This window comes from Equus asinus, chromosome 2 (genome assembly GCF_041296235.1).
Source record: "Equus asinus isolate D_3611 breed Donkey chromosome 2, EquAss-T2T_v2, whole genome shotgun sequence".
Taxonomy (NCBI): domain Eukaryota; kingdom Metazoa; phylum Chordata; class Mammalia; order Perissodactyla; family Equidae; genus Equus; species Equus asinus.
The window spans coordinates 131573770-131587280 of record NC_091791.1 but is presented as its reverse complement, the minus strand read 5'-3'; the positions used below and the strand labels follow the sequence as shown (position 1 = coordinate 131587280).

The 13511-nt window shown below is 53.1% G+C and overlaps 1 protein-coding gene across 1 annotated transcript in view; it reads right to left on the bottom strand.

The window, feature by feature from the left end:
• The window catches only part of ITGA11 (integrin subunit alpha 11), a 116997-nt gene that overhangs the window by 36303 nt on the left and 67183 nt on the right, over positions 1-13511 (bottom strand). Inside the window, exons 8-10 of the mRNA XM_070499218.1 lie at positions 11081-11225; positions 10431-10596; positions 8998-9068 (exon numbers count right to left, since the gene is read on the bottom strand). Of these exons, the coding sequence (XP_070355319.1) occupies positions 8998-9068; positions 10431-10596; positions 11081-11225 (382 nt within the window). The remainder of the gene's footprint in view (positions 1-8997; positions 9069-10430; positions 10597-11080; positions 11226-13511) is intronic.

Genomic DNA, 13511 nt, shown 5'->3' with positions numbered 1-13511 from the left:
GGCTTTTGAATGAGCCGAGGACCTTCTTGCCCCATCCCATCTTTAGCACAAAATGGGTTAAGCTGATCCCAAGGATAGGACCTTAGGAAAAAAGAAATGTTCTAGAAACAAACTCCAAATCCAGGACCAAACCTCCATTCCTCTTTGGGCTTCAAAACCCCTCTAGGAAATCTCTTGTCACTATACCTCCCTTCTGAGACTCTCTTGAGCTGTGTCCCTGCCCTTGGCCTCCTTCCACATTCCCCAGCAGTGTCTGAGTTGCTTCCCTGTGTATAAATCCTACGTCTTCATTTCTTCAGTAAAAATTCAGTGAATGCCTACGTTGTGCCAGACACTTGCTTGGTGCTGAGAATATCATCCCTGACCTCATGGAGCTCAAAAATGCTCAATAGATATGCAAATAAATATAACAGTTGCAAACTGATAAATGTGATGAGGGAAAACCATAGTAAGGTTTAATTTAGATTGAGATGAGGGTCAGGAAAGGCCTTTTTGAGTAAGATAAGGGTCAAGAAAAGCTTAGTCAGACACCTGAAAGCTGGGTAGGGTCAGAAAATAGAAGAGTTGGTGTGACTTTGGGCAAATTTCTCTCTCTCTCTCTCTGTCAGGAGACAGCTTGTGTAAAGGCCCTGAGGCTGGAGAGAGTTTAGAGCCTTTGGTTTCAAGGGACTGAAAGCTGTTTGATGGGGCTGGAGCATTGAGTAAGAGGGGGCAGAGTGGCTCAAGATGAGGCTGGACAGATAAGCCAGGGCCACATCCATGACAGCCAACCCCCAGAGGACAGGGGCTTGTCTTTAGTTGCAGGGTAAGCGGCTGCTGCAATGCTTGGGCAGGAAGACCGGAAGCTCTGGCTCTCTGAGGGGGAGTCTCCATGTTACTGACTCCAGGGCCATTTTCCAAGGACCGGGTCACTCACTCTCTGGGCTGTACCTGCACCTTGTCCCCCTCCACACCCCCAGACAATTCACATAACTAGTGTGCACAGGCGGACAAACAGTAAGCACCTAGAAGAGGAAGAGGAGTGACCAGGGACGATGCCGGGCCGAGGAGGGTGGTGAGAGCAGGGAGGGCCGCCTTCCTGGGTTACCGTGGGGGCTCCGGGCTGGGCTGGGGCAGACTGTTAAAGCATGGGCTGGTGAAGTCCCCTCTCTCCCACTGAGCGTCCCTAAGCATGGCTGGTTGGTGGGATCTGAGGTTCCCCTGCCATGTGGGGCCCAAGGCACTCAATCTCCCCTCACCCCCAAAACCACGGTGCCAGGAGAGAGCATGACTGTGGCCTCGGGACCCTCAGAGCCGTCCCTAAACGCAGAGGCAGGGCCCCGGGCGCTAGTGTCACTCATGGCGGCGGAGGGCGAGATTATGGACCTGAACCTAAGCCTCCTTTGCTCACTTCCAAGGTGTCAATTTAAAGAGTAAAGCTGAGCTTATCAAAGGGTTAAAATTCTTTTTTTTAAAAAGATTTTATTTATTTTTTCCTTTTTCTCCCCAAAGCCCCCCGGTACATAGCTGTATATTCTTCGTTGTGGGTCCTTATAGTTGTGGCATGTGGGACGCTGCCTCAGAGTGGCTCGATGAGCAGTGCCATGGCCGTGCCCAGGATTCGAACCAATGAAACACTGGGCCGCCTGCAGCGGAGCGTGCGAACTTAACCACTCGGCCACGGGGCCAGCCCCTTGATCTATATCAAAGGGTTAAAATTCTGATGTCCTAGAGGCAGAACTGACTGTTCACACTGTGTCTTTATGACTATCAATGAGCTGGTCTTGGGAGAGTCTGATGTGCTTGGTTGTGTCTAATGCCGCACTTTCTAATCAGCTTTCTCCCTCCCACTGGGTGCGCGCCTCAGCCTGGAGAGCCTGACAATGCACCTGGGCCGGGATCGGAGCCAGGGCCTCAAAGACTCTGCCCACACAGCCACCGCCAACATTCCTCGCACTTGGGGTGTCCTCCATTCTTGGCGGACTTTCTCATCCAGTCACCCATTTGTGTGAGACCAGTAGGACAGATGTTCATTATCTGCGCTTGACAAATGAGAATCCGAGGTTCAGAGAGGGAAGGGGACCTGCTCAAGGTCACACAGCAAGTCAGAGGCAGGGCTGGGACTTTGATCAGGGAGACGGGTAGAGGAGAAGGGAAAATACCCATCTTCTGCCCAGAAGCTCCTGGATTCTGCTACAGATTTTCCATCTGAGCCCCTCTCTAGGAGGAGTGCGACGTTTGGGCTTTCCTCTCTCTCTCTTCATTTCCTCCCTCTCTCCGCCTGCTAAGTTCAAGTTTGCAACTGCAGACCAGGCTTCCTTGCTTCCCAGAGAGGCCTTTGAAGATGAATTGTTGGCTTGCAGATGACCGGAAGCCTCTGTGAGGTACTGAGAAGGGCTGGCCCAGGCCAGGTGCCTGGGATCTAGCGGAGGGGGCGCCGAGGCTGACTCACCGGACGTGGGGCTTGTGAATTCCACTCGGGCTTCTGGATTAGGCACAGTGGGCGGGTGATCACTCGTAGGTCTCATCTTATGCCACTGTGTTCTGCCAGCGGCTGCAGGCTTGGGCTTCTAGTGGGAGGCCCTTTCCTGAGAGGGGCCTGTGGGGGCCAGGGAGAGCCCCACTGAGGATGGGGTGCACTGCAAGGAGTGGGCTGGCTGAGGGCACTAGCCGGCTTTTCCCTTCTTGGGGAGCCAGACGTTTTGAGTTTGGAGAAAATCTGGAAGGGGCAGGGCCATAAAAAGGGCCAAAGCCTGGACAGAAGGAGCCAGGCATGCAGGCCAGCTGGAGACAAGCAGCAGGGCATTCCGGGGAAGAGCCGCATGCACCACTCCAGACCTGGTCCTGGCTCCCTGACTTATGCCCCCTTTCCTATGGGGCCCCCCAGGCTCCCACTGGATATTACCAGGGTGTGCCTGGGTGGCCTCACACAGACGGACCCTTGTGCAAGCTGACTTTCCTAGTGCTCTGTGCAGAAATGAGGATGCAGACTTGGCTGTCCTCAGAAGGTCCAAGGCGAAGTCCCTGCCTTCCCGGAGGACGACCTGTACCCGTCCTCACCAGAGTGTTGTGCCCACCATCAGATCCTGCCAGCTAAGGTCCCAGCTGCCCTCTGACCTGGCTTCTGGAGCAGTCTTGCCTTTCCAGCACAGCCGAATGCTCCCTGGGCTTGTGGCCACACACCCCCGAACTCTGTGTTCCCACCAGTCTGTGTCCCCGGCACGGGAAGGAGCAGAGTCTAGGGCCATGGTTCTCAACAGGGGGCGGTTCAGCCCCCCGGGCCATATTTGGCAATGCCTCGAAACAGTTCTGGTTGTCACAGCTGGGGCTGGTGTTGAGGATGCTTTGCCACCTGGTGGGTAGAACTCAGGGATGCTGCTGAACACCTGCAGCGCACAGGACAGCCCCCCAGCGAAGAATCCTCCAGCCCGGAGTGTCACTAGGGCTGAGCGTGAGAGGCCCTGGCCTGCCGGTCAGAGCAGGAATCTGGACTCAGGCATTCCTGAGTTCCAGTCCCACCTCCAGAGCTTCTAGCTGTGTGACCTTGGGCAAGTTTCTCTCCCTCTCACTGAGAGGTTCTTTAGATGTAAATAGTTGTGTCGTGAGAATTAGCCTTTTTAATTCTTAGCGTGCTGCTTGGCAGCCAATAAGGACTGGGTACACAGTAGCTTCTCTCATTCATTAATTCATCCATAAAGCACTTCCGGGGAGGCGGGCATCAAAGAAGAGCGAGAGCTCCAAAAGAGTCAATGCGGCAGCCCGTGAGAAGTGCTCTGATGGAGGACAGGACACTCTATTCTGGGGACCCAGTGGACGGGCTGACCAACTGAGGGGCGGGGTGGGTGCAGAGTGGAATTAGGAAAGGATTTTAAAAAAACTTTACTTGGTTTGTAGTAAGTCTCAAAATGAACACTTCCAGTTCCAAGCCTCAAGATTCAATTCCAGAAATATTTTCCAGACATCTGCTCAAAGACTGAGGTTCAGAGAGGTGAAATGATTTGTCTGAGGCCATACAGCCAGGCAGTGCTTTCCCCTTGCCCAGCTGTAATGGCATTAGAATATCAGATGCCAGCAATTGCTCTTGGCATTGGGGAGGCCGGAGTGTGGAGGCAGGTGGAGGTGGCCGCTGGTGGTCCTGCGTGCTGGCGCGCACGGAGACCACGGAGACGGCACTGAGTCCGTCTCCACCCCTAGGCTCCCCAATGGCTCCCTAGTGCTGCATGTCCATCTTCAGAGAGACCGTAGCGGGGCAAGACCCTGTCCCCAAGAGCCCCTTCTAAGGCAAACACATCATGAAGAGGGTGGAGTATGCTTTAACTAGTTGCTCCATTCTGTCATTAGAAGACTTGTTTTCAATAAGCTCAAAGTGGAGCCTAAGAAGGGATGAGAGCCGCGAGGTGTAGACGTGCTTGGGCAGGAAAGACTGGAAACGGGCCCTCAACCTTTCCGTGGAGAGGAGACCCTCCCCTTGCGCACTGCTGGAAGCCGGTGGCTGGGTGGCGTGGAGGGGGCCTAGGGGGCATGGGGCACACTGGACTTGACTGCTCATTCCAGATCAGAGGCTTGGGTGTCTCTCCTCAGAGGTCCTGGGAATGAGGCCCAGGAGTGCGGCACTGGGCACGAGAATACAGCGGGAGGACATGGCCTTGGGCTTGGGAGGACCCCAATGAAACAGAAATGAATCCTGCCACCAGGCATCAACTTGCAGACAATCAGAACAGCATGCCAGAAGTCCCTGGCTAGCACGTCCTGGCCCCATGGGGTGGGGCCGTGGACAGCCCTGACTGCCTGAGTCCACTATGGGGGCTCAGAGGGGCTTACAGCCTCTAGGTAGCAGCTCCTTATTTCTCCATTATGGATTAGTTTCTTTCATTTTTGATTGAATCAAATATGCAAAAGTAGTTCAAATGCAAAACTCTTAGGAAAGATTACAGCTTTAAGCCTTCAACAGCTGGGAAACTTAGATAACAGCTGATAACCTTAGCTATGCAGTCCACAACCCCAGTGGGCCTGCGGGAAGGGCACGGGCTGACAGGCAGGGGTAGGGCACGCAGCTGGGCTGGAAATAGGGGGCTTCCCTACCTTGGCCTGTTTCAAATGCAGCTGAGGGCTGGTCCCGCCGGATCATCATGCGCAGGTTAAAGGAAAAATGATTTCCCATCTTGGGTTGAGTCACCAAGGATTTTATATAGACGAGATTCACCCTAATAAAACTGCTTCCTTCTATGAACTTTTGGTGTTGGGGAGATTTATGGACGGCAGTGTAGGAGGTCCGGGTGAATTCCTGTGCCGAGCAGTCCCATAGGAGGAGCTCCCCAGCAGCTCCATCCGTCACCAGCGGGCATCAAGCATCAATTATTTATAGTCTTCTTCCTTCTTCCACACCTTCCGCTCGTGGCCCATGGGGATTATAGACTCTTAGCGTCTACCCCCTTTGGAAGGTATGGGTTCCTTCTGCAAGCTTTCTGGCAGATTCATGCAGCTTCTTCTTGATTACCCAGCCAACAGGGAGTTTAGCACCTCAGCAGGCAGCCAGCACTTGTAGAAGCCACTCCAGCTATTAGTGACCTTTGCATCCATTTCCAAATGCTAATGGAACCATTGTCTTAAAAATCCATTCTAGAATTTGACCAGGGATCAAATAGCTGGTCTTCCTGATGGTAATTCCCAGAATGTTCTTTCCCTTTTTTGCAAGTCAAGACTAGAGTTCCCTGGGGTGGCTTCAGCTCCCTGGGTTCCCCAATGGCTCAGATCTTTGGTCATCAGCCTGAGATGCACTTCCTGTGGCCTGAGGCTTTGGGCTCTTTGAGTAGCCAGGTGATGTCTTGGGGTCTCCTCTACTACCCTGGGCTCTGGTCCCTCCTTCCTCTTGTTGCTTTTATCCTCCCTAACTCGAAGGCTAGTTTCCTTGCTAGAGAGATGGCAGCAGACCAGGTGACGAGTCGCTGGGTCTTTCCTCTGCCATTTGAGAACATTCTACTGGGTCCCTCCCCTAGGACCAGAGACCTTTCCTTCTGACATAACTCAACAGGCCCAGGGCTGCTGATGGCTCCTGCAGCATGTTTGCAGGAAGCAGCGGCCTGAGGCCGTCTGTGGAGCATCCTGTGGAGTCCCCCAGGAGATGGACTCACTGGGCTCAGGACCTGCTCTGGCAAAGCTGAAAGGCTGGACCCATGGGCCCCAACCCCCAGAGAGGTCTGACTGACCCTCAGAGCCGCGGAGCTGGACTCCCAGGGACAGGACGGCTGTGGCCAATTATGATGGCATCAGTGGCTGGCGTTGAAAACCTTCCGTGCTCTAAAATAGCAACCCGATGGCCCGTCCCAGCGCCAGACAGCCCACCATCATTGCCCCATTCCTTTGGATTTGGAAAGTTTTTTGTTTTTGTTTTCTTAAGTATTAAAGAGTCTCGGACTCAAACATCATCATCTCTTTAAAAATCCTATCAGATAAAAACTTACAGATGCCTTTCACTTGAAAACAAGACTTGGGGGTATTAGAAGAACTGGGGTCTGTATCTGCAGGATAGGGAGGGGCATGTGGGTCTCTCTAATTAGGCAAATGAAAAAGAGCTGGGCATATTGGAAGGAACTGCATAGGGCAGTGCATGACCTTGACCTAAATAACAAGCAGGGGCTCTCAGCTCCCGGTCTCCCCTCACAGTTGGGGCACCACTTGATCCTGCACGGATTCATCTTGCTCAACACACTGAGCTGCTTGGGCCATTTTCAGAGTTCGGCTCAAATTTCCCTGAATTCCTGCAGCTTATCTTGACCTCCCCGTGCCTTCAGGTTCCCTGATTCCCGGGCACACACATCACAGTGTTAGAAGCAGCAGAGTGAGCTTATCATTTAAGAGTCTTTCTCCCTAACTAGACCATGAGCTGCTGTCAGCGGAAACCTTGATCTCTATCTATTTATATATCCCTAGTGCCCAGTACAGAGCCTGACACACAAGGAGATGCTCAAAAAATGATTGTGGGACGAACGAAGGAGAGATTGGGACATTCATTCTCTCTCACTGTCCCCAACATCAGCGCTGGCCCCCCATGTGTGCTCAGATTTCCCCCAGTGTTGTGCACACCACTTCTTCTGTTGTCCTGCCTGCTGCCACCCGTGGCTGCAGAAATCCTTGTCCTCAGGGGCCTGCCTAAGTGCCAGCCCCTCCCCTGTCTGCCCCCTCCCCTAGGCTGGGCCTTGTCTTCTCTAGGACCCTGAGCACACGCTGCTTTGATTAGCATTAGATGTGTGCATGTGGTTCCCCCACTGAGCACGGGGTCTTCCCAGGGGCTCCATGGATGGGGGGCCTCCTGAAGTTATACCCTCTTACCTACGAGAAGTCTACCATTTCTTTCATCCTACCCCCAAAGCTGAGGACCACTGTGCCAGATTGTCTGCAAATTGACTCCTGGTGGCAAGAATAATTTCTGGTCACATTGGTCTGGAATAACCTTGGTTGCATTTGACAATTGCTTGTTGGATTTAATTAAATTGAGTTTCCTGTTGCATTTTCTAATCAGCCCTGACCCCAGAGTCAGGAGACGGGGCCAGTGCATGACTTGCTTCCTTATCTGGTGTGAATGGATGCCCTCGTCTCTCCTCGTGCCTGGCTCCTTACCCTCAGACTGCGAGCTCCTTGAGGGCAGGCCTCCTGCCTCTCCTGGGATCCAGCACAGAGAAGGCACTGAAAACATTTGCTGGTCTGACCACCTAAAACAGGACAACGATTACCGCCTGCCAACCTTGCAGGGCTGAGCACGAAATAAGGGGCAGGAATCTCCTGGAAAAATTTAAAGTGCTCTGCGCGTGTGACACGACTGTTACTATTGTAGGGCAGTTACATTTCTATCTCGCTGCATTCAAGTGGGCATGAGATGGTCCAGATGCAGTCGAGGAAAAGCTGAGCATGAGTCACGTTTCCGTCCATCTGCCTGCTGCATGTCGTGCCTGTCTCCCCTCCCTGCCAGTTGGGGATTTCTGACTCAGACCCCTTACATTCCACACTCTCTCATGGAGCAGCTGTTTAATGTGTAGGGGACAGCAGGAGACTAATATTTCTCTCACAAATGTCACTTCTGCAGATCACTCAACCTTTCCCTGACTCAGTTTCTTTATCTGGAAACTGGGAACAAGGAATCCTGCCCTAACCACCTCACAGGGCAGCTGGGAGAATTCAGTGGGATAATGAAGGTGATGTATAAGTAGGATGGTCTAAAAGGCCTTTTCTGGAAAATTAGGAGGCAGAAGTACTCCCCCACAGTGCCAGCCCAGGCAGAACACCTAGGACACCTGTCTGTCCAAAGCATGCCCACGGGGCACGTGCTGACACCGGCACAGATGGGCTTTCCCCACGTGGGATTCCCGGCAGGGCTTTCCCTCCCAAACAGTTTATAAGGCTCTGCCCCTCCTGCGGTCCTGTGAGCATTCAGTCCCATCTTGTGAATCAGAACCAGGTGAAGTGCAAGGTGAGTGGCAGCCTGAGGCTCTGGGCCCATGCCGCAGAGCCCCAGACACAACATGTTGCTGTGACGCCATGTGCCACCTTGGCCACCTGCAATGTGAAGCCGAGTCCGCACAGGGAGGGGGCCCAGGAGGGCCATCTGCCGGAGCACATCTGCAACATCTGGACACCCTCCCAACGTCGACAACACGCCGCCCCCCTGCACACACAGGCTGCCCCAGGCACGCATGGGTGCTAGTGGAGTGCGTGCAATTGGTTTGCCTCAGGCTCTGTGCCTGAAAGGGCCCCTGGGGGGAAACGCTCCATCAGCACCCTGCACAGAGAGGTCGCCAGAGGGGTATGTGGGCTTATTATCTGTAGCCCATGCTCTGCTCAAAAGCGCCCGAGACAACTTATTATAAGTTGAAGGCCTTGACTTCCCTCCTCCAGCCATAGAAGATGGGAGGCGGAGAGACCTCAAGCAAGAGAGAAGGGGGAGGAGAGGGCCCGGTAAGGCGGGATGACAAGGCAGAGGCTGGCAAGAGTGAGCACGTGGGAGGCAGCTCTCCACCCACGTACCTCCACCACGTGCGAGGAAAAGCCGGTCTGCGACATCTCCAGCCCAAAGGAGGTTTCGTTCTTGTTGGTGCCTAAAACAGAGGGACAGAAGGATGTCAGCTCCGCACCTGACTGCTGAGTGCCAGACACGCTGCAGCTCAATCCCAGCACCTGTGTCCCAGCGGCCCCTTCAGGGAGGTGACAGGGGCCCAAGTCTGGGTCCAGCCTCGTCTGCCCTCGTGGCTGGTGCCCTACACCGGGAGGAGCCAGGTGGCCGTGCGGGTTTATCATTAGTAGGCCGCTCATGGCTGAAAAGGGCTGGGGACAGCTTCTGTTACAGGGCGGGTATCCTGTACAATAAGACTGTCAAATAGGGGAAAGACCAGGAAAGGTGCGTGGAAAGAAGTAGTCTACATTTTTGGCAAGAACTGGAATTCCCCACTCTGTTCATTCCTATTCTTCACCAGATTTGGTTCCAGATGCCTCTGGATGGTCTCAAACATCAAACTGGCCCTCAGGAGGGGGACTTGTCACCACCACCGATTTGCACGAGAAATCCCATGTGTGCTGAAGGTCCCCCCACAGAGGACCTCTCCAAGCACATCACTGGAACCAAGGTTCTCGTCACCCAAGGCGACTGTTTTGAGGAGAAATACAGTGATTTGGATATTTAAGTTCTACTGTGAGTGTCAAAACTCAGGTCCATACTTTCTATTCCTTTAGCCTGGTTTATGAGGGTGTTTTTGTCTCTTTTTCTGTGTCTGTAGCTTGTCATTCTGATGTGCTGCAGACTGCTCAGGCTTTGGACACCGCCTCTGTCTCTTTCCACAGTCGTCCCATGTGGCAAAGCCCAGGAAGGGAAGGGCCCGCTAGAGCAACACGTGATGCCAGTGAGGTGTGTGCAGCTCAGAGCTGGAGATTAAACCGCAAGGAGAGGGGCCACCCGACGGGGCCCTGCAGAAGGTGCTTCTGGATGGGAGGCAGTGGGGCTCAGGGGTCAAGTGTTTCCGGCTAAGGAGTCAGGCTCAGCCGGGTGCAAACTAGAGCTGCCAGATAAAACACAGGACGCTCAGTAAATGTGAATGCCAGACAAACAACAAATACTTTTTTAGTATAAGTTTGCCACAAACATTGTATTTTATATTTGCTAAATCTGGCAGCCCTCATTCAAACCCCAACTCCTTCCCAAGCTGTGGGAGCTTAGGCAAGGCACTCAGCCCCTTCGCGCTTCAGTTTTCTCAATGGTAAAGAGGAGACTATCAGCAAAACCACCTTCCGGGGCTGTTCAGAAAGCGCGCAGGCTGGCGGCCAGCACGGTGACACGCAGGGGTAGGCACTGATGGTGAGTGAGGCCCCTGTGAACCCAGTCCCCTCTGTGGGGCTGGATTTCGCTCCCTGGGCTTCATCTGATGGGAGCCCAGGAGCATGGACCTCTCTCGGGATGGATCACGCACCTTCCAAGCTGAAGATCCGGTCCCCCAGGGCATCGACAATGTCCTTCAGGGCCGCCTCGTCGGTGACGTTGAAGAAGTGCTTGTCATCTGGGTCACTGGCGATGTATTTGATTTCATTTAGGAAAGTTTCTGGATTGATCCCCCTGCGGTTGTAGTAGCCCAGGACCTGCCAGGGAACAGGGGGCAGGGGCGACAAACCAGGACATTGCACAGACCTCCATGCACGCCCATGACCCCTGACCCTGGGGACCCAGGGCCAGCTGGAGCCACTACTCTGGTAGTCATGAGCATAAGCTAAAGTGCCATTTGCATTTTGAAAAAGTCTCTTGTAAGGGCCAGACCCAGGCCCTGTTCTGAGATGGGGTTCTGGAGGTGGGAGGCGCGTGGGGGTGTTTTCTAGTTTTCTGAGGTTGCAGAACCTCCCTGGCAATGGAGACAAAAAAACCCCACAACTGTTGTGGATAGGCCCGGGCAGTGTGGAAAGAAGATGTTTGACTTGCTCTTTAGCAGAGGATGAAAAAAGGAGAGGCCCCTTTGAGGGCCTGGGTAGCTGCTCATTCCCCAGAAACCCCAGGGGTTTGATGGCAAAGCCTCTAGAAGGCAGCCGGCAGCCCTTGGGCAGGAGCAGGGGGCAGGACGGGCGGACTCACGGCCACAGCATATCTGGTCACGTTGTCCCTCTCGCTTTGCTGGATCACCTTCTCCAGGTCCGGGCTGTCGTGGGACTCCCCATCTGTGATGACAATCATTACCTTCTTGGCCCCTTTCCTTCCGCCCTTCTGGAAAGCCTCTGAGCTGGAACCCGAGCACAAGGGAAGGATCACAAGCAGGAGATGGCTGTGGGGCAGCCCCCGGCGCTCCTCCGGAGGGGCAGCCACAGAAGCCAGGGTCGAGTCCCCCGGGGAACCCACAGGAGCGGAGACCTCAAACCAAAGCAGCAGCTGCATGGAGATGCGCAGACTATCATTCGCCAGCTGCTCAGATGGTCTTGTGTCTGTTTGTCTTTAAAAAGTGACTTTAAAAAGCCCCTCTAGGGTCCTCTCCTTGCTGTTTGGGGCAAGTGGAGGGGACAGGGTAGAGTGGGGAGAGTTCAGGGTCAGATGGAGATCTTTAGAAGACCTAAGTCATCAGTTCAAACACCCAGCTGCACAGGAGAATCTCTTGGGGAGTTAAAAAAAAATGATGTCCAGGCCCTACCTGGACTCACGAAATCAGAATCTCAGGGGTGTGGCCGGGGCATCAGTATTTTTCAAAAGTTCTAATGAACATCAGAGTTGGGAACCACTTCCCCAAGTACTGAAAAGTTGATGTGCCAGAGTAATTCAAACCACACTAATCCAAAAAACGCATGGGGTGAAGCCTGACAAAGTTCTGATTTTTCCCACGAGGACTGCTTTCGTTTTATTTTGGGAACTATTAAATATCAAATTCTGTGACAAATATTCCTCTTTCTTGCTTTTTGTTTTCAGTGCCCAGAGCAGGGGCTTGGCCTGCCTGTTGTACAATCCAGCCAGGGGACCAGAGGCTGGCACGCTGGCCCTTGACGCTATGGAGAGGCTCGTGCAGCTGGCAACCTATGAAGCGTGCAAAACTGCTCTCGAGCCGTCGTTGGCTCTTGGTGCCTCTGCAGCCAACCCTCCCTTAGACTGTGAGGTTCTAAGAAGGACAGACATGATATGGCCCAAGAGTCTGGCCCAGCAGGTAGCATTTCTCAGTAAGGATCTAAAAATAAATGTTACCCTTAAACCCTGCAGCGATTTCTCCCGGGTCTGACCCACAGATCTAACTCTCCAGTGCCAAGTTAAAGCCCATTTCCAGGCCCCAAGGCGTGGGGAACCAAGGTGTCTCAGCTGATGAGCTCACGGGCATGACTTAGATGTTGAGGAATTCACAAAACTTGGAATATGCTAGTTCAGGGCACCTTCGAGCTACCACCTAGGAGAAACAGACCAGCTGCCACTCTCTCAGCAGTTCTGTGCTATATCGGATATGCTGACTTTAAAAAACTCTCTACTTTCAGTACGAACTGTGGGTTGAAGAGGGGCAAAGGCACACTTGACACGACTAGAGCAGATTTTGGGCTGAAGCCGGACCTGTGGAGGGAGAACTCAGCTAGTCCCTCAGAGGAGATTCCAGATGCTTCCATGACCTCATTGGAGGGCCAAGGAACAAAACTCCATGCAAAAAATATGGCAGAGAAAAAATAGGTTTTATTATATATGGAGCCAGGAAAAATTTCAGGATCATATTTCCAAATAGTGGAATAGTGTGAATATCTGCACGAATCTGCAGCGGGGTAAACACTGGCATGAATCATTAGATTTGAAGTCTGATTTCGTATTGCGTGAAAGACTTGGATGTGTTCCTACGTAAACAGATTGTAAGTTCCTTGAGAGCAGTGAGAGCGTTAAACTCACAGCAGCTTCTGTGAACGTGGAAGCCAGAGTGATCCTGTGAGAAGTTAGGTCACATCATGGCTTCTTGCTGCTCAAAACCTGCACTGGCTCCCATTTCTCTCAGGTCCTGACAATGGCCCACCAGACCCTTTGTGACGTGGCCCCGTTATCCCTCTGCGCCCCTCCTCCTGCTCACTCCCCTCCACGCACACCAAACTTCTCCGGATTCCTCACTGATCCTGGAACCACCAGGCACGCTCCTGTCTTAGGGCCTTCATATGAGCTGTGCCCCTCCCTGGAAGGCAGGACCTGCTTGGCCAAATTCCTCACCTCCTTCAACACTCCACTCAAACGCAAGCTCTCGGTGCAAACTTCCCTGACCACTCTAATACTGAGGAAATACCTGCCCTCTTCAATCCACTTGAGTGCCTTTACTATGCTCAATTTTCACCCCATAGCTTTTTTTTTTTTTTTTTTTTGCTGAGGAGGAGTTGCCCTGAGCTAACATCTGTGCCAATCTTCCTCTATTTTGTATGTGGAACACCACCTCAGCATGGTTTGATGAGTGGTGTGTAGAACCATGCCAAGGATCCAAACCTGAAAACCCTGGGCCACTGAAGCGGAATGCGTGAACTTAACCACTACGCCACCGGGCTGGCTCCCGCCATAGCTTTTTATCTCCTTC